The sequence below is a fragment of the Haliaeetus albicilla genome, chromosome 5 (assembly GCF_947461875.1).
Source record: "Haliaeetus albicilla chromosome 5, bHalAlb1.1, whole genome shotgun sequence".
NCBI classification, from domain to species: Eukaryota; Metazoa; Chordata; class Aves; order Accipitriformes; family Accipitridae; genus Haliaeetus; species Haliaeetus albicilla.
Window position 1 is genome coordinate 45,853,522 of NC_091487.1, and position 21,254 is coordinate 45,874,775.

General features: G+C 50.7%; 1 protein-coding gene across 5 annotated transcripts in view; it reads right to left on the reverse strand.

Moving 5' to 3' along the window:
* Positions 1-6,486: 6,486 nt before the first annotated feature.
* The window catches only part of PRDM11 (PR/SET domain 11), a 52,170-nt gene continuing 37,402 nt past the window's right edge, over positions 6,487-21,254 (reverse strand). For 4 of the 5 annotated variants that reach the window (XM_069784646.1, XM_069784644.1, XM_069784643.1 and 1 more), the window contains exons 6-8: positions 20,561-20,748; positions 16,802-17,452; positions 6,487-15,953 (exon numbers count right to left, since the gene is read on the reverse strand). In XM_069784646.1, coding sequence (XP_069640747.1) covers positions 13,789-15,953; positions 16,802-17,452; positions 20,561-20,748 — 3,004 coding nt within the window. In that variant the 3' untranslated portion in view covers positions 6,487-13,788. The remainder of the gene's footprint in view (positions 15,954-16,801; positions 17,453-20,560; positions 20,749-21,254) is intronic. The other variant, XM_069784647.1, reaches the window with a different exon arrangement.

Genomic DNA, 21,254 nt, shown 5'->3' on the forward strand with positions numbered 1-21,254 from the left:
CACTTAAGTGCAATATGGCCAGAGAACAGTGCCAGACAGATTTTCAGCTCCTGGAGCGGTAAATACCGGAGCGTCAGCGAGCACCACAAACATGTCTTAAATGAAAGTGTGCTGCTTATAAACTGCATCATAAGAAAAGAAGGAAAAAAACAATTATAGCAATTAATGTTCTTAAGCTACATGCATGATCAAAAATAGCCATTAGATTCCCCAATGGCTATTCAGTGGTTGCACTGATTATTTTTCCTACTATAACCCATTAACATGAAGAAGCTGGAAGCAAAGAGACTGTAGGGAGGAAGGAAAAAAAAAAAAGTGGGTGTGTGGGGTGTCTACCTGGTCAGAATGAACAATCCTTTTCACAAAGGGCCAGAGAGCTGCGAGTTTAAGAACAGGCATTCACAGTCCCTTGTCCAGTGACAGAAACCAAACAGCATGACTACTGTACAAGAGAATGAGAAATGCAGCTCCCATATTGCATCCAGCGTCGCCTGGAAGAGTGGTCTCCTGCTGTGGCCTCTGTTCAGAGGAGGGGACTGAAAGGCCAGAGGAAATAACTCCTGACTATATTAAGGAGTTACTTGGTTAAAACATAGATTGTAGCCATATGTTGCTTTGCCTTGACCTCCCCTCAGAGCTAGATCTTCCCAGAGAAATGCTCTAGTTTGATTTTAGGCAATGTGCGCTACAGCAGAAGAGATTAAAAAGCACAGATCATCCATAGTCACTAACACATTTCTGGAATGTTTTGGACTCATTGCTACCCTCAGCCCCCTTCCCCAGTTGTAAGGGGCAGGGGTTGCAGCTGGTCTTCTGTAAGGGTAACACTTTTCAATGCAGTTTTCCCCTCATTTCTTGTCCCAAATACCCTTGCATGGTGAGAGGAACCATGTTTGCTTTGCAAAGAGGTATGTCATGGTTTAACCCCAGCCAAAACCAGCACAAGGTAATACATCAGAAATTAATTGAAAATTCCCTTCAACAGGGCTGGGAAAATTTTCAGGCTCAACTATTTTCCCAGGAATTACTGTGCTTTCAACACCTTGAACAAAAAAAGTACTTTGCATTTTGCTAGCATCTGTCATCAGTATTATCTGGCAGTAGTGTCCAAAGACACCCTTTTTTTTTTTTTTCCAGAAATGGAGGAGGTTGTAATTTGGGCTCTAGAAATACAGCTGTCCTGGTTTCAGCTGGGATAGAGTTAACTGTCTTCCTAGTAGCTGGTACAGCGCTATGTTTTGAGTTCAGTATGTGAAGAATGTTGATAACACTGATGTTTTCAGTTGTTGCTCAGTAGTGTTTAGACTAGAGTCAAGGATTTTTCAGCTTCTCGTGCCCAGCCAGGGCACCTGACCCAAACTGGCCAACAGTGTATTCCATATCATGGGATGTCCCATCTAGTTTAGGAACTGGGAAGGGGGGGGCAGGGATTTCGCCGCTCAGGGACTGGCTGGGTGTCGGTCGGTGGGTGGTGAGCAATTGCCCTGCGCATCATTTGTACATTCCAATCCTTTTATTACTACTGTTGGCATTTTATTAGTGTTATCATTATCATTATTAGTTTCTTCTTTTCTGTTCTATTAAACCATTCGTATCTCAACCCAGGAGTTTTACTTCTTTTCCTGATTTTCTCCCCCATCCCACTGGATGGGGGGGGAGTGAGTGAGCAGCTGCGTGGTGCTTACTTGCTGGCTGGGGTTAAACCACGACAACAGCCCAAGGTTTGCCCAGATGTTCCTGATGTCTGAGTTGAGCACGATGATGTTTAGTAAGAGCGGGGAGCTAAGGTGGCTTGGACCATGCCTCTTGCACTCTTTTGAAGGTCAGTTTGAAGTTCGACTGAATTGAAGCGCAGAGCTTTGGCAGCATTTTTTAAGTGTTTCAGAATTTAACTAAGTCTCAAAATGTATTTGGTTCATTTGCTGAAAGATAAGCATGATGAGTAAATACTAATACTTGACACTTTATATTGTTTCTTCTGTTGGTAATAATCAAATTGCTCAAGGATATAGTGAAATAGTGCTTCGTGGCCTTCCAGCATGAGAAGGCTTTTCTGCTTACTTGGTCCTTTAGTGTCCCAGTGTGTTTATTGTACAGAGCCAGGTATTGGTTGTCAAGACTCTATATTGTTCGCACAGTGCAAAGCACAAAAACAGAGCATGAGGCTCCGCCATTGTGTCTAATGTTACAGCACAACATGTAAAACACCACAAGTAAATAATTTCAAACTGTATCAACAGTGTGTCCGCCTCGTTTACTCTAGGGTAAGTCGCCTCTGCTTGCAGCTCATGTCAGGGGTACAAAATACTGGGGTGAGTCAAGAGAAGGTCCTCTGAGGGGTGTCATTAAGGGTTGGGTGTACGATCAGAAGGGGAGCAGTCAGCAATGGAGTCCTGTCCTGGCCAAGCATAGGAAATCTATTGGCTTTTTCAGCAAGGCGGCAGCTAAACAAAGCTGTAAAGGCTTTCCTGCAGCTGCGAGGAGGTTAGGGAATAGGATCTGGGAATCAGATACCTCCCAGGTCCTGGCTCCATCTCTGAAACAAAACTAAGAAGTGAATTTGGAGTCGGTCTTTTTGCTGATCTCAGTACTTTCAAGGTAGTGCTGATGATACCCTGTAAACCGTGCATCTGTAAGGAGGAATACCTACTTAGCTGACCTAATACTATCACTGGAATTAGCTGGTTCCTAACAAGACATAGGGATCAAAAGCTGCCCATGAAAGTAAAAGAAAACAAGATTTTGGGGGCAGGAATGAGAAGTATTTGCCTCATTGACAGTTTGGGGGCACCCTCTCACCCGTCACAGTCAGCGTTAAAGCGCAAGGAGAAACAACAAAGCGAATCTGCCGGGGCCGCGGGTTGCTCCTAGCTTTGCAAAGAGGGTTGCCACCAGCCTGTCAGCTGTGGAGGTGGAGGGAAAGAAGCTGTATTTTTGCCGCATAGGGAGTTGAACACGGGTGGTACGTTTGCCAGGGACAATCCTTCCCTCCTGGGGGATTAGTGGGGGGTTACTCAGTAATTCCCAGCCCAGTGTATCGAAAAGCAGCAATAGCCGCCACAGAGCCATTCTTCTCTTAACCCTGCTGTTCATTGTCACTTCGGATTTATTAGAAGCTTTTTTCCCCCCCCACGGTATTTAAAAATTAAAACGGGACTGGCCGTAATCCTCTGTCTGCCACGAGAGAGTGGCACCTAATCCAGCAGCTGTGTCGCAGCCATTACCGGTGCTAGCCCTGGAGGCTTCCAGCCGGTTCCTCCGCTTCCCTGAACTCTTAGTGACCGCTGAACGTGGGATAAACCCGGTGAGGAACGGGCTCCGAAACGCCCCTGAGAAGACAGCTCAGACCTGAAACTACCCGGTTTTCCAGGACAGCTCTCCCGAGCATCACGAGGTGGGATGGCAGCCCGGAACGTGGCTCCGCAAACTCCATCCCTGTCCCGGCCCCTCCGAACTGCTCTCCCACCCCCGGAGGGACCACCAGCCTCCCCAGAAACGAGGCGGCTGACGGCAGCGCAGACAGCGCACTTGTTTTTCCCCCTTGGATCAAAACGACTTCAAACGGGGGACTTCAGAGAGCCGAAAAGTCTGGTTAGCGCATATGCTGCTCTGCGGGAGCCTTTGATTATCCTTCAGATATTTTTAGAGCCCCTATAAATGAGCTGTGGCTCCGCTTGTGTGGCAACAGCTCCGTGAGAAGCAGCCTCTGGTCCCCTGCGCCCGCTGCTCCGTGCCACCGCGGAGCCCAACCTGGCACCGTCCTGACACCTGTTCCAGCCCTCTGATTTAAACACCCCTGGGGGGGGCACCCACTTAAAACCACTGATGTGCTCAGCTGCCCACGTTTTCCCTCCCGTCTCAGGAGAAGCGGATAGGGAAGACAGCCCCCAGCAAGCACCACAAACCCCCTCTGGTTATGCCTGCAAGCCCTCGGCATCGCAGGCACCGCAGCCCTCCTGTTTCCAGGAAGAAACAACACGTTGGGTTTTTTTGCTAAATCAGGTTTTAGTGCCAACTGCTAACAGCAGCCATCTCTGTGGAGCACGTCCAGGACACCAACAGAGCTGGGGAAGAGTGTGCCAGGCTTTAATGCTATGACAACCAACACGGAGGAATTTTTCAATATTTCCTTTTCACTCATATTGACATAAGGATCAGAGGTCCTAAAAATGACGGACACCTCTAGCCCTTGATCAGATAAATTTGTGCAAGCTTCCCTTCCTGACACCGACTCAGACCGTGCACTTTGCTTGAAGGGATCTTGCTTTTAAGTCTGCGGTTTGAAGTTATCGGCAAGGAGGCTGATCACTGCCAACGGCGGCAGTCAAGTGTCCACAGCACAAAACCACTTCTAGGAAATTAATTGCAAATCAGCAATGCATTTCACACGCTGCTCTTACTCTTTGCACACAGTTGAGGTGCTGAAAGCGAAGCATTGCCCTGCTTTGTGTGCTGCTAATTGACTAGCAAAGGCAAAAACCCCAGAGATGAGGTTTCCACCACTGGCTGCCGGGTGCCCAGCAAACCCAGAGCCCGTGAAGTTGGAGCCAAGCCCTGACAACCACTAGGATTTTGCTGGGCTTGCTTACTGCTCAAAAATAAGCGATTTTAAGTCACTACAGTGAAAGCTGCCAGAAAATGGCAAATTGTTTGTAATACTTGGACTGCTTGATGACTTCGAGGAAGTCACTAACAGCAACCTTTTCTATTGGATCACTATTTGGGGGTATTTTCACTTCTGAGTCTAGAAATTGCCTCTCGCTTCCAGCCCCTGTGACTACTGTCCCTGGTTAAAATTGTGGGGCATTCACTCTGAACCCAAAATTTCTGCACAGCCCGTGGGGACTGATGCATCTGCACACATGCTTTCCCCGGGCCCAGAGCCCTCATCCCAAACCTTCCTCGAGGCCAGAATTTCCACCCAAATTTCCTTTCCTTCGGGAGGGCCAGCCAGCTGTGTAGCACTGGCACCTTGCAACCAGAACAGCCACAGCTGGGCATCAGGTTGAAGTCCTAGACTATAATTAGCATCCATATGACAGTGGAGCTTCAAAGGAGGAGCAAAAACCTTTTGATACCATATGCATCCTTTGCATTAAACGTTTGCTAGAGGGCTAAACTGCTCGCCCGCTTCATCTAACACTGGCTTACCTGCTGGCATCCATTCCCAGGGATCCATACCCAGGATCAGGTGGAAAACCGAGATCCCTCCAGACCTGGTTAAAATAGAGAGCCAGTCCTGTTTATGAGAGCTTTCACCTCTACGTACAGAAGCTCTCGGTATCAACACTGGCTGTACGCAGTGCCACATACAGGATCCATACAGTTGGCCGCACAGCTTCCTCCTGTGTTTTCTGGTTCCCCCCACCGACACACAGACACGCTCACAGCTGAGCAAGCAACTGTTTGAGCTGGAAGGGGGTTTTTTCCTGCCTGTATTTCTCTCTAGCTGTGGCTGGCACCCTGTAGCAGGGCTGGCTTCAACCTTTGCAGCGTCCTCCCTGCTTGTACTCCTGTGCAAACCCGAACTGCAGGGAAGGAAGGACAGCCCACGGTCCCTGCTGCAGCTTCGCTGTGGGGTCTATCTGTCTCCAGCAGCAGCCAGGCTGAGCCCAAAAAGGCAATTTTGACAGCTCTTTGGTCAGAAAACACAACTCACAGCCCAGTGAGAGAGAAAACACAACTCACAGCTAATCCACGGACACTTATACTCGCTTCAGAGGCTGGCTCCCTCGCCCATGCTGATTTAGCAGATGTTAAGAACCTCCACATACAAAATTACTCTTATTTCTTTGAACTGTTTTAAAAGTCACACCTTTAGTTAATCCGCATTGGACCCAGCCTCAGCCAAAACTTTCATGTCAAAGAAGAAGAATCTAAAGTTAAACCAGCTTTTTCTTTTAAGGCTAGAAAAAGCCGAGCTTCCCCTGGCTTTGCAGCACGTAGAGCTCAGGAAAAGACTCTCCATCCTTCAAACTAAACCAGGCAGGCACACAAGGTTTTGTCAATGTGCGTTACAAGCACAGCCCACCGCAGCAAAGCCAACGATGCTGTCACCCTACCCAACCAGAAAGAGAACGTGGAGGCTGCAAGGGTACCCACTCCGCATCCCTACCCGACTGCGGCACGTGCCGATATACCCGTGCCGGTGCCGACCCAGCCTCGGCCCAGCACCGGTATAACCCAGCCCGTGGTGAAACGATGCAGATCCATCGCAGGACATGCCAGACCTGCTCACCAAGGTGAGGACGTCGAGGGTCTGCAGTTATGCCCAGCATGCGAGGGAGCGAGTCAGGTGGGAGGGAGAGCTACCAGCACCTCGGGGGGCTGCAGTTGTCCCGTCCGGATAAATTAGCGCTGGACCCGCTCCTTACAGTCGTGGGCTGGGGAAGAGGGAGTCCATCGGCTTAGATGGAAAATGACATTGCCCCGGGAAAATGACATTAACCTCCAAGAACGATGTAAAGAATTAGCAACCATACTTGATAAATTTAAATGTTTTTTTATTAACAATCATTTTACATTACAAGGATAATATGACAAAAGGAAGGTTCTCGTGTACATACTATGATATATCAACATAGCTCTATTCGTATCCAGTGTCCTAGGTCCTTTCACACAGGTACTATAAAGCATAGTCTGTAAAGTAATAACATTTTAATGTTCTCCAAAAGAGTGATATTAACATATTAATACATATGTAGTAATAGACGTCTAGATATTTTTCTCTCATTTCGCGCGTGTGTGTGTGTGTGTGTGACGGGTGGGTGGGTGAGAAATTGCTCGAAACAGTTCAGCAGGGCTGTGCTTGGATGCGGATATGGAGAGGTTTGAGACAAAAAAAAACTCGTTTTTCTGGAAGTAGAAACGCATTTTTGCCAACAGTCGGGTTGAGTCTATGAGGACGCCATGACTGGCAGAAAACTCCGTAGCCCCTCCTATAGCATTCGGGACATTACAGCATATGAGACACGGTTCCCCCACGTAGCCCAGCGAGCTTATTCGACGTGAGGTGCAGTGCATGGGAGCCCCTCGCCGGGCGGCAGCACCGCCGTCACGGGCGGCGAGCCCACCGGGCCGAGCCTACGCGAGCGTCAGTGGCATCCGAAGGGGGGGTGGGGGGGGGCCGGGACCGAGGGAACCGTCTCTTGAGGTTCGTGAGGAACGAGGTGCCGGGGAGCTCCCCGCCGTCGCGGGGCTGCGGCGGAGCGGGGGGGGAGCTGCCGGCGGGTGGGTTTTGGCTGAGGTGGATTACCAGTTGTGTGGAGGAGAGAGGCCTGGGAGAGGGCACCGAGGTGTGCGGCAGGGCTCGGGGAGGAGGCGGGGAGCTTGCGCAGCGGTCTGCTCATGCCGTTACCGGCGTAACAAGTCATTCGGCCGTCGGAATTACAATTCGCCCTCCTCCTCCTCCCGCGACCCAAGCCAACGATTCGAACGGACGGCGAGGAGCGCGGTGGTCGCCCAACCTCCACGCCTCCCCCTTGGACCCTGGCGGGGAAGCAGCGCCGTGACCCGCCGCCCGCCCGGCCGGAGGCACCTCTCGGGTCCGGGTGCCAGCCGAGGGCTTCGCCCCGCAGCAGGGTCGGCATCCTACGGGCGGCCGGGGAGGGATGAGGCAAGCCGTCCATCCCGCGGGCATCGGCGGGGGCTCAGGGAAGGCTGACCCGTTGCCCGGATCCGACCCTCCCCGTCCCCTCGTGCACAAACAGGCGTCTCTTTGCACGGGGCAGGGCAAGAGGGTTACCGCACCCTTCGGTGCTTCAGTCCGGCGAGGTCGGCGTGCCGCGTGTTGGGGCCCAAAGGCACCCACGCGCCACCGACCACGTCTTCCACGTTCCCTTTCCTTCGGAAAAAAACCAAACCACCCGGGGCCCCCAGCCAGGCGGGCTGCTCGCTGGCCGAGGAGCGGCTGCGAGACCCCGAGGGAGCGGAGCGGCTCCCAGCCTGACCCGAGAGAGCTGCACGTGCCTCCCATCCTTATCGCTCCGAATGCGCCGTCCCTTCCCCGTTCGTGCTGCTCCAGCTCCGTACGCCATCCCTGCCCACCTCTGACTGCGTGGCGGCAACCCTCCCTCCGCTCAGAAATGCCTTCGCTCTCCGTTAGCCCAGCGCCGCGGCTGCGTCGCTGACCGATGCCCGCCAGCGAACCCACGCTCTTCGCCGGGCGCTGCGCGAGGGCCCGCCGGCGCGGGGTCTCCGCCGAGGAACGCCGGGCGGAACGGCGGAAAACCGCGTTTTCGGGGCACCGGTGCCTGCAGTTGCCGACTGCATCCGTGCAGAGAGAGAAAAGTGCATACGAGGGCGGGATATGTAGCTGTCCAAGTGTGAACACACAGGACCTCAGCCAGAGGCTTGCTTGGGGGAAGACAGGGACGCTCGAGCGTTTTCCCCCACCAAGACATTCCCCTACTCCACAAACCTTATTTAGCACTTGGTTAACATGCCAGCAAGGAAAAACCCCTTGCCCTAACCACAGCAAAGCCCCTCTCCGTAGAGTGCTATACACGTAAATGTAGGCCTCAGTGTATGGCTAAAACTATCCCAAAGTCCAAAGTCTTCAGTGTTACGTGCCTTGTGCCAGAACACAGGGCCAGCCTTACACAAGGGTGGTTGAGTCTATCTCTATATTATATCTTTATATCTATTGAAAACATAGAAATATATAAATATATAGGATTTTATTTATAGATATATAAGCATGTGATTTTAATCTTTTGTACTGTGTGTATATGTACTGGGATGTGCGTATATACAATATATAGACCATATGCATATGTACTGTATACATACACTAGCTTACATGCACACACATCATACGTGTCTCCAAGGGAGACAGGAATTGCATAGGCATTACTGCATTGAATACAATGGCTGGGGGAGCAACGTACCATTTCTCTGCTTTTAAGACCTCTTTCGACAGGGCTGAGAGGGGAATCTGCAAAAGCAGAGGCTGTTGCTGCTTATTTGCAAGCCGGCTGTCTCGGTTGTCCTGCCCACCGGTCAAACAAACAGCAATCCTCATGAGATTAAGAAAGAAAGGGGGACCCCGAAGACCCCGCGGGCCACCCGGTTGAGTTTGTGCTGCGAGAAAGAGATGGACCGAGCCTGAATCACGTCTGAGGAGCCGTATCAGCAAAAGCGCGACCAGCACGGGGGACATCGCCAAGGTCAGCTCGAGACCCGAGGCAGACGACACACCGGGACCCCGTCCACCTCGTCCCCTCACAACCCACCCCCCACCCCCCGTGGCTCCCGCGTGCTTTTGCTGGTATGGGAAGAGCTTTGGTCTCTTGCGAGGATTATCCCTGCTGAGTTCGGTCTCGTGGCTGGAGGGCCCGGACCCCTGCGGCCACTGGCGAGCCCTGCAGAAGGACATGTCTGCATGTGCTTCATGGATTTCTGCTTCCCAGCAGGGTAAAAAGAGGCACGGAGCCTGAGCAAAAAGTGGGGAGGGGGAAATTGGCAACCAAAAAGCCCACGGGCCAGAAATACAAACCCGAGGGTCTGGAGAAGTGTGCATTATTCACAGTCAGATGCCACAGCTAAGACGTGGGGTGGCGGGGGGGAGGAAGGAGAGAATAAAGAGCTCGTTTGAGAAAAAACTAAACCGTTCTCTCTTTGCAGCCAAAGCTGTTCAAGATGCCGCGAGCAACACGTTCAGAACGACCTCCTCTCGCTCGCCCAGCGCAGGAGGAAAGGCAGCGATCAAACCCGACGCGCGGCCATCTCGGAGCCAAGGAGGCTTCCCTCTGCGCCATGCCAAGCCCTCCCCATGCCTGCCGCCCACCCCCCCACCGGCCGGGCCCTGGGGTTTGCAAACAGGGCACAGACACATATTTGCTCCCAGGCGGGGCACTGGGAAGCCGGGGGCACTTTGCATTGGTATTTCTCCCTCCTCCCTAGCTTGCTTCATGCCGGCAGTCACGTCTCCATCCACAGACTATCCATGGGAGTAACAGCTAGAGATCTGAGATAGGTGGGTGAACCTAGAGGGAAAGCTTGCAAAGCACCTCTGTTTGTCTTTTCTGACGTGGGGGCGAAGGGGGGGGAATTGTTGGTGTTGGGGGAGCTGGGCTGGGCCAGCCATCGCCAAAGCAAGGGGTCTCCGACCCTTCTCATCGTGGGTACCCACGACATCCCGTGGCAGGGAATCACGCTTCCTACCCACACCGCGCACAAAGTTATTTGCAAAAGAAATAAGCGCCGTCCCTTTGCCGGCTGGCCGCCTGGCGAAAAAACACCACTCGCTGCACATTTGGCTCTGCCATTAGGAATAAGAGCAGCCAGAGAAAGACGTCACTGGTGAGAGCGGGATTTGCGAACGAACCAAAGGAAAGGGGTGACAAATTAGAGGAATCGCTTCTGAACGAGCGACTGGCAGCTCTTACCTTGCCGACAAGGCAAGGCACCATTTTCTCCCCAGAGGCAAAAGTAAAGAGGCTCAGAGCAGGAGTTGTAAACAGGCCTCTCGGGGGGCTCAGCACAAGCCCTGGGGGAGCGATCCTGTCTGCAAAGGTGTCCGGAGACTCCAAGTGTCCCTTCCCTCCACGTAGGCCAGGCACTTAGACGGCCTCTGGGACAGAGCCCTGTGCCGAGGAGCTTTCACCGCTGCAAACAGAACGGCAGGTGATTCCCCCCCCCCCCCCCCCCGCCTCAAAGAGCTACGGAGTTGAGCAAAGGAAAGAGATGAAAAAAAAGGGGAGGAGGGAAACTTGTCTTTACAGCCTCTCCGACAGCCACAGCAGCTAGCATCAAGTTATCTTCGTTACTTTTGCTTCTGCTGCCACGTGCCATCTCGACAAGGAAGACTCTCCCCCACCTGCCCATTCCCCCCCGCTGCATCAATTCACTTCTGGTCTCCAACACCTACGTTCACCTTGCCCACCTCCAGGTCAGAGACTAACGGAGCAGCTATTTTTCTACCTTTTTTATCTTTTGTTTTCTTTTTACATCCCCTCAAATTTTAACCGAGGAGGGAGCCTGCCGTCTCCCCGGCAGGGAGCAGCTCTGTCAGCTTTTCGGCGGCACCATGAGCGGAGCCGATTCACCAGCCTGGAGGGCTACGAGCACCTCGGCGTGGAGAGATCCCTATTTTGCAGTCAGACAAACAACAACTGCCCAAGTCTGCACAGCTGGCGGAGGGCTTCCAGTTTAATTTTTACTCCTCTAGACGAATGGGCCAATTTGATCACACCATTTACTGGGAAAGACAGGAAAAAACAAAATGCGAACAAAGCCTTTTTTTTTTTTTTTTGCTCGCTAGGTGTTGCATATCGATGCCCCCGCGCTGCGACGGCGCCACGCCCTGACCTATTTTGCGACGTTTCCGTGAGGATCGCGGGGAGAAGCGCCCGGCGCCCGCATCCCCGCCGGCGGTTCGGCGGCAGGCGGGTGGTCCCGGCGCAGGTGCCCCCCACCCAGGTCCTGCCCCATCCAGCCCGGGGGCTGTGCGCATCATCCGAGGTAAGGCAGAGGGGACACAGGGAGTTTAAGTGCTACGGAGGGTACCCCACCTGCCCAGCCCTTGCCGTTGACATTCGCGGGGTCCGCTCTACTCCCCTCGGACCGCCTGGCCGAGGAGCCCCATTTTCCGGCAAAAGGGGGAGCGTTGGGACGCAAGGATCGGCCACCACTCGTGCTGCGGGTGGGCTCGGTCCCTCCTCGGTCCCATAGGGACGGAGGGGAAAAAACCACTTCCAAAACTCTGACCGACACCGGTCTAGCTTGTTCCCGTGGGGTCTGAAAGCGGAGCCAGTACGTAGCGGCTTGGCTGCACGCCTCTGCCCGGCGCTGGCTGTGTAGTTCTGCCGAGGGCAAAGGGGTTAGCAGGAGGTGAGCGAGACCTAGGTAGAAGTGCGTGTTTTCGTGGGGAAGACAGTGCGTGAACCCTGGCAGTGAAAGTGACTCCGAGAGAGATCGGTTCCAAACATGCTACATCTCCATTGAAAACAAACAAAAAAGTTTAAAAAATAAAATAATATTATATATATATATATATTTTTATATAAATGAAAAGCTATCAACTAGCAGCAACGGTTCTAGAGATATCTTAGCACCAAGACCAAGGGCAGGGGGGTAACAGGAGAAAGGAAAGGTTCAGTGTTGCTGATACCACCATCATGTTTCCAAACAACACAGCTTGGCACAAAGCTCGTCCCTCCGGGAGGTGAGAACATGTCGGCTCAGACACCTTCTGGACAACAGGTTCTCACTCCCACGATGGTCTGGTCAGGTTGGTGCTGTCCATGCCACATCAGCGGGGCAAGGCACTAGCATCTGTGGAGTTTTTGCACCTTTTTTGTTTGTGGTTTTTTTTTCTTTGTTTGGTATTTTTTTTTTTTTTTTGCTTTTCTAACCTGAAGTGATATTGTGTGAATGCCTGGAGCTCATTTACTTTAAAAGAATAAAACAAAGAAGAACCCCAAGCCCACAGAACAATCTCTTTGTGATGGAAGGTGCCAGTCCCCCATTCACATTTCAGCTGGACTCCGCATCCCTTCAAGAAAGGAAGAAATATTTTGCGGGAAGAAGCAGAGCATCCCTCCTTCCTGCTGTCATCAGTCTGCTGTGCTGTGGAACATGTTACCTTGGTCACAAGAGAATACGTGAACCTTTGTACAACATCATCACATGAATATAATCCAAGATAATCTTGCATTGATAGCTCCTGCCACCAAACTGCAGCAGGTTTTTCTTTCAGTCATACCAAACAAAACAAAACAAAACAAAACAAAAAACCCACAACAATCTAGGATTATAAAGACATAGTATAAATAATGTAAATTAGAATATAATTTTTTAAGCCTTTGAATCTCCACCCAGAGATGGCTCTTGACTCATTGGCTGTCTAGCTTCCACAGCAGCCCTGGTTTTGAATGAATAGTTGTATATATATATATTTTTATCTCCTACAATATAAAAATATAAATGCAAAAATTTCCCCCTGCCTTCTCTATTTTGCTATTTTATAGTCTGCACATGACATCATGTTATAATATACGTATGATAGACTGGTACTACGGTTATCATAAAAGGAGCTGAAAGCCAAGTATTACTCTACAGCCCAAAAGTAGGGAGAACTGAGAAAGGGGCATCACAGTTTAGTGGAGGCATTTGTTTCTAAATCAGAAGAAAAACCCAAAATCATGCCCCCAGCCTTTCCCTCCTGCCAGTAATCTCTGTGAGTGAAGAAAGCTCCCACTCGAGTGAAGAGAACTGGGGGGAGCTGGAGAGCCGGGGGCAACATAAACGCACGGGATGCTCTGTCGGAAATCAGAAATCTGACGGTCATCAACAAAAGGCTCAAATGGCTCATTAACTGGACTGAACAACGGAAAGAGAGGCAGAGATTAAAACCAAGTGAGGAAAAAAACAACCAAACAAACCCCAAAACAAAACAACACAAAAACCAACCCAACAAACCGACAACACACATACAAAGGAAACCACCGGGAGGATGAGGCTGACAAAGACCCGTCGTCTAGCTTATAGATCATTAGGTTTGAATATGTAGAGTATGGCCCCAGCACATGCTTCTAAAGAATGAAATGTTGCCACCTACACTGCAGCTGCCATGGTTGGAGACACCAGTAAATGTCTAAACATTGTCTCAATCTTTAAAATTCTGCTTAGCTTCTATCAGACGCACATCGTCTTAAATTTTAAATTTTCAGTGTGGGTTTTTCCTTAATATATATAATATATATATATATTTTATATAATATACCAAAGTTTAGAGTATAGATTAAAAAAATTATTCAACAGCTTTCTGATCTGAGGCATTCCTTCCTAAATATCGGGGTAAAACTCAGAGCCATGGTCCATGCTCTGCAACATCGGCTTCTGATCAAGAGACGACATCCTGCTCAGCATTTCGGCTGACAGTGCGTAACTATTGCCCGACTTCTCCTCGAACCAGCTATCTAGCGCCCTTTTGCAATCGAAGTTGGCAATGGGCGGCCCGTTAACGGCAATTGTCAAAAGATCACTGAGCTGCTCCAGCGTGAGCCGAGAGCGGTTGTTTTTGCGCACTCTCTGCAGGGCGTTGCGCCCCTTCTCACAGCAGGCCGATGAGGTGGGAAGGACTTTGAGGATCTGAACTATTTTATTTAAGAGGGGGAATCTCTGTTTATATTTACAAATGTGACTGAGCAAGTCTTTAAAACCGTTTTTGGTATAATAATCCACCTTGAGTTCTCGCCACTCCATCAGCAGACTCCCTCGGGTGTCCAACCCCTCTCTGCAAACCTCTCTGGAAAATGATGGGACCGTCTCCAGGTGTTCAAATATTTGTACCATATCCTCCTTCCCATAGCTCATGAGCTCATCCGTGCTTCTGGGCCAAGCTGCAAGGTCAAACACCTGACAGGCCTTCACAAATGTCCGGCTACGGGAATCGAACCTTTGGGCTAGGATCACCTGGGTCTTCTGGCAGATCTTTTCTCTGATCGACTGGAATTTGGCTTCGGCCACCCGTAGGTTTTTCACAGCAATGCCATTAAAGCTTTCACGGAAGTTTTCCTCAAACTCCTGCAAGTACTCCCCGGGTGAGTCTGCTAGCCGGCTGATCTCCTGGATGGCCTCCTCTATTTTATCGTCCACTTGCGACACAAGAAGGTACTCCCCTTGGAAGACGTAGGCAAGGCGTGAAAGCACAGCAATCACATCCAGCAGGAAGTAGATGAGTTTAATCGACTGGTAGTCCATCAGGAACTGCAGGAGGGCCAAGGCAATGGCAGAAGCGTCCGCCCTTTGGGTCTGGCCGCTGACGTCTTTGAGATGGGCCACGACCTCAAGGTAATCCTTGATTAGAGCATTGAGCACATTCTGCTCCCCAATGATCCACTTCACCGCTCGAATGTCCCCCAAGAACTCGGTCTCCTCACACAGAGTGGCAGCAGTGACCCTCAACTCGCACATGAGTCGGGGAGAGTAACGATAGAAACTGAGCAGTTGCTTCAAATTGTTTTCTAGCTCCTCCAGGCACGGGAGTTCCTTCCCACTGATGGCATCCAAAATTTCCAAGTGGGGCCTGTGCACCATAAAGGGCAGGCAGAGAAGCCAGGGCAAGGTTTTTCTGATTGTCATGAACAAGTTGGCTCTCAGGCTGGCGGTAACGTTAGCACCATCGACTCCCAAGCCAATAGTTGGCTTCTCATCCTGCAATCGTATTCCCAGGCTCGAAAAAGCCCTGTCTAACGCTTGGAGGTAACTGTCTGTTGTAGAAAAGCCGAGTTCCTGAAGAGAGAGGAATTCGGTTGCCGGAGGCCCGTCGCTGCTCGTGTACTGCACATAAACCGCAACCGTGTCGGCAAGCAAGTCGTCGCTCTGCCCGTCCAGAATGATGCTGAGGAAGGGAGACTGTCGGATGCGTTCAACCAGGTCCTCTCGAAGAGCCCGGGCGATATGGTGGATTAAGATTTGGCAGTCTCCCTCGTTCATGTATTGATCCACCACCTTGAGTTCGCACTTTCTCAGTAGTTCTGCCAGAGGCCGAAAGTCGTAGTAGGGCCTGCCCTCCAGGGCCAAGTGGTACGCCGTATTGAAGAGCAGGGTCATATTTCGGCACATTTCCTCTGTCTTCTCTGGGTGCATCCTGAGCTTGTAAAGCTGCAGGCACTTCTTGTGGAGGTTGCTCTGGCTGTGAAGCTTTATCGTGTGTATCTTGAACTGCTTTGAGCCAATGATGAAGGCTGAAGTCCGAGAGGATTGCACTGTATACTGCCTACAGACGTGGCACCACATTTCATTCAATGTCGGGGAGTACCGCAGAAACCAAAACTTTTTAAGCCACTCTTGCTTGAACCGCCGTATCCTCCGGCCCGTCGCAGAAGACATCTTGGAAGGCTCGTCTGTAGCAGCGATCATGTCGTTGGAAACCGATTCATCAGCGGAATCCACCTCTTGGTCATCGTCCTCCATGATGGTGGGAACAGAGATGATGCTTTCTGAAGCTGTAAGAAAAAGAAAGGGAAAAAATATGGTATTTGCAAAGTTGCTGAGCTAGAGAAGCATCCTACTGGCGACAGTAGAGCATTGCCTGACGAGCTGGCCACAACCTGCCCTCTCCTGTCCACAACGTGCTACGGGTAGAATTTGAATCATGGCTTTGAAGAGAAAAAAAAAAAAAATACAAAAATCAATGTTTCTGCATATGAACTTTGTCTCCAAGAAGCCACAGTGGACAGCAAGAAAGGACACTACATCCTGGCCACTTGCACAATACATGGTGTGACCCAAACATTCCCTTTGATGAAGGCTCCTGGCTGCTAGACAGCACGTTCCTGGAGGAAATGAAACGTATCTTCAGAAAGGGATACATGGTTGTGTTAAGGCAGTGGAGGAAACAGAGAGGGCTTTCCAACAAGGGACACAGCGGGACATCATTTCATACACAAAGAGCGCACATTTCAGTGTTACCACAGAGTCATTCAGACTTTCTTGGTAGCATGTGAGGCACTGCGGAGGGACTTCCGCTGAAAGAGAATGCATCAAAAATACAGCAAACAAACTGTCTGCAATGGAATGTCTTTTTTATTGGCAGTGCATTATCGATTACAACGGCAACAAATAGAGCAAGTTGTCATACAGAGTCTTTCCCAGACAGTGTTTTCCACTGTGCCCACAGCTGTGTCAGCTCCTGGCCCACCCGGTCACAAAACCTGACAACGAACCTTCCATGGAACCACGCATTCACCTGAATACTCAGAGCAAAATGCTTTAGATGGGTACACAGCACACAGGCATCTCACTACTCTCCTTAGGCAGGGTTTGGAGAATGCTGTTACTCGGCAAGGCTTACCTGTGGGGTCCGAGAACTCTTGGAGCTCGGGTACCTGGGGCGGTAGCACAGGTGGCTCGGGTAACTTCCCAGATCTCAGCATGTCCAACTCGGCCTGCAGCTCCCGGATTTTCTTCTTCAGCCGGATGCAGTTGGGGCAGAAGGAGGTGGTGGGGATTTCGTGGGAGTTGCCTTGTGCAGAGGCCAGTGACAGCTCAGTCGGGCTGTCTGCTGGGAGTGACAGGGGCTCTTCTTCCTCATCTTCAAGGATGCCCACCTCTTTGGCTGAGCTGAAAGAGGAACCGTGGGGGACCTTCCATTCCCCCTCGCTCCGGTTTCTGCCAAGGTTCAGGGAGCCGTGCTGCATGGCACCGCCACACCTCTCGAAGATGTCTTCAGCCTGGTATTTAGATGCTTTTCTGAGGGAAACCGGTGTACTCGTTGCTAACTGGTTTTCTTCAAATTTTGCAGATTCCAGGGAAGCCTCCAGAACATCTTTGAAGATGAGGTCAATCTTTTTTTTCTTTGTTTGGGGGTGGGATTCCCCCTCGTCACAACTGCGCTTGTAGGGGCTCTTCCCTTGCTTGAAGGTCGCAAGCTGGAGCGGCCCCCTTGCGTCCTCTTGGTTTTCCACATTCTTTTCTGACTTTTCCCTCTGCAACTTTTTGTCTCCTGGAAAGGAAAACGAGGGGTGGGGATTATCACCGGGAACCGAGCAACATCCCTCAATCTAAAACTCAAACGAAAAAAGAACAAAAAGGTAGGCTGAACCCCTGCAGGTCTGCACGTTGCGTTACAAGCCAGGGAACTGACACAACTCAGTGGAAACCGAGGCTCGCGAGAGGAGGAGCCCTGCTAATGGGCACGTCTGCAAAAACAGAGACAGTCCTGGGTAGCCACAGCAGAGTAGGACCCACACACTTTAAAGAGAAGAGAAACTACAGGCAGCTTGTTTAGCCTAAAGGTATAACCAACCTGAGCTAGAAGGAGACTACGAGGTGAATGACTGATCGCGGTGGAACCTAACACCCAGAGCCCAAGCGCCATTTCGGCTGGCTGGAAGACCTGTGTCTGTTTTGACTTGGTAAAAGGTATCAAGTGTACAGCAGTGCAGCGAGAGATGTGGACCATTTCATGACAACCCCAGCGTCTGTGCACGCCACCGCACAAAGTTTGCAAGCCCCTTTACTCTCGTTCAGTTTGGAGGCTGCTCCAGAAATGCAAAGGTAAAGGAGTAAAAATAACTTGCACTCTTAAACCCCAAGGTACTCATTGTCAACTGAACTACAACGGGTGAATGCCCTCCAAGGATGGGACCTCTAGCTTGTCCCGGTGGAGTCTAAGAGCGTGGCCATTCAGTGATTAAAAGAAAAAAAAATAATAAAAGCAACCTCATACAAATTATTAATTGCTTAAAATAAAGGGAATAGCCAGATTTCCTTACCTGGAAATTCAAAAGACGATAGGATTGGCTCAATTTCCATCATTCTTCTATCTTGTAAATAACTTCAAGCATTGATGGCTTCCCAAACAAGACGCTGCTTTATGCTGATTTTTGGTTTTGTTTGCTTTTAAAGTGTATTCATGCTTTCGTAAGAGTTACGGAGCAAAAGCTACCATTCCCTCTCTAAGGAGAGCAATGCTAAGAATGCAGAAAAGATGCAAGACTCGAAACAGTTAGAGTAAGGCACCGTAAAAAGGGCTGGCCCGAATGGCAGGGATTTTGCACTGGGTTTGGATGCTGGCTGGCAAACCCGGCCACTTCTTGAGCGAATCCGTAACAACAGATCTCGTTTTCAACACATTGACGAGAATTTCTATGGGCAAAGCTTTGAGTCTCTGCCCTAGTATTTCCCCTGTTACAGACTAAAACGGCTACTGGCAGAGGTAGGGATTTAGTGAATGGATTCTTCTTCTTTCTCAGTGATTTTCTTCCCCCAACCAACCGAGTGGCTCAGCCCTATGGAAAAGCTACAGAAATCACAAGACAATGCCTCATATTATTGGTCTCGACTCCACTGACGAGGCGGGTCAGAAACTACCAACAGAAACAATACCCGGGAACCACGTTATTTTTCTGTGAGTTAATAAAGCGTGCCTCTTCACTCGGCAGGCTCATCTGCAGGAGATTTGAATGAAATCTTTTAAATAGAAAGTGACTCAACGGATTTTGGTGCTGCTCCCTGACCACCTCCCAGTGCCCTCCCAGCTGAGGCTGCGATGTCTCTCGCAAGTCAAGCAACGGCTCAAGTGATGCTCCGTTTTAACAACGTCTCTGTGCTGCTTTTGCGAACGCAGGCTGAGCCCAGCTTGCCGCAGGATGAGGTCACCGAGACGTCGTGGGGTTTCTAGGATGGTCTCCGCAGCCACATGGGTTTCTACCCGAGCGCGTGGTAGGCTATGGCAGGTCCTGAGGAGCCCAGGGGAGATCTTCACCACACTCGCAGCACAAAGCAGGCTGTGAGTTACCATTTCAGCTCCCACAAACCACGGCACCGTGACAAACCATGACTAAAGGCATGTCTGTATGGCAGGGCAACCGCTCGTAGCCTTGGTGCCCCTCCAGAGCAGCTGCTCCGAGGGCGCAGTCCTTCTCTTGCGATACTTTCAGAAAGTACTAAGCCATCTGGACAACTAACGTGTGCATGGGATGCAGCAAAATCACTGCAGCCTGTACCTAATCACTCAGTGATGTTCATTAACATAAAAAAGCACATTCATAACAATGTTAATTCAGAAATGGGAATTGCCCAAGTACAGCCATCAAGAGGTAACACTGCAAGTGCGTAATAACTCCAAGGTGATGGAGGATAACCAGCTTTTTCAGGACATCTTGTCCACCCCATGATTAAAGAGGAGACACCTTTTACCAAGTCAAGGCAGCAACAGCAGCTGTGTAATAATATACACAAGAACCTTAATTAGAAAGTTATATTTAGTGTGGCTGCCCCTCTGAGGCCCTGCCATTCTGTGGCTAGGCCTGGAAAGAAATGCCCTTAATTAACTTCAGGTCTCAGCATTGTATAGATGAAGAGATGCATTAAGAATTTTTGCCTTCTCTAAGGCTTCCTGTATTGCTGACATTACACTGACCTAAAGGACCGCTGGGTTTGTTCCAGCATGGCTACTCTCAAGATAACAATTTTTATCCAGGGAAGAATCAGTCTGACAAGTACACAGCCTCCTGTATGTTGTACATGCACTCTAAGGTTGTGAGACTAAGGAGTCTCTAGCTGATGTCGCGCTGATCCCAAATTATCTTTCTGAAGAAAGAGGAGATAAATTAAGCGAGGAAAATGGACATACAAACACACCAAGGAAATCTCTCTTTCATATGCACACAGAACCAGCCAAAGCTCGCTCAAACAGGCTGCTCACAGGACCCAGAGAAAGCAGCACGTTCAGAAGAAAAACCTAATGCCTGTCTGTGGGACCACCGCCTTGGCGATCGTCAGGCCAGAAAGTCTTGTGACAGAGGAGCTCTGTCATCCGGGGCTTTGCATCAGGCCCTTGCAGCACACACACGACACGACACACGACACGACACGACACAGCACAAATCCTTCTTTCATGATCGCCACGGCAGTGGCTGCATTATTCTTCTCGCACACCCATCCATCCATGCCACGCAGCGCTCTCGCCCAGAGGCGCTCTGCTTCTAGAAATACAGCGCTCTCCTTGCACAGCCTGCGCGTCGCCTACTTCACCCACCACACTCGGTCCAACAAGCGTGGCAGCCCGAGGGGATCGGGGGAGAGGGTGGGAAGGGAAGGGACTCACCGCTTGTGAGATTCCTGTTGATGGTCTCCTGGGACATACTATGCAACCGCTTCATGTAATCCTCACTGTACCAGACCCGCAGCTTCTCCCCAGGGCGAATGTCACGGCAGGCGCGGAAGTAAATCCTCTCGCTGTGCTGGAAGGCCATCAGGTTCTGCTCCCTCTCCTCCCGGGAGATGATCACGTACCTGAGGGCGAGGCGACAAGGCAGGCGTGAAGCGCAAACTCCTCTCCTGTGCCCACCCTTGCACAAGAATGACAACCACAATGAAGCCAGAATGACCTTCAGAGAGAGCCATCAACACAGCCAGACTGGAAAGCATGGAGGCGTAAGTAACGGTGCGCAAACTGCCAGAGATACAGGACGACGAGCGTGGACACCCAGGGAACACTAAGCCAGCGGGTCCATTTCTGCTGGGGAAGGGATGACACCAATGTACATCCAACCTGAAGAAGTACCTGCCAGTAGAGGCGACGTGGACTCTTGCGGGCATAAATATCTTTGCCCAGCGATGGAAACAAGGACTTCTGGACTCCCCACCATCACTTCACATCCCAGGGCCTCCTCCCTTGCTCTCAGGAACATACGGAATATGGCAGGGTCCCTCTGCCTGTCTCCTTTCCCCAAACACCATCTTCCTTTTTAGCAGATACCAGATTTCCTTGCTTCTCTCCTTTCGGACAAGCAGAATTG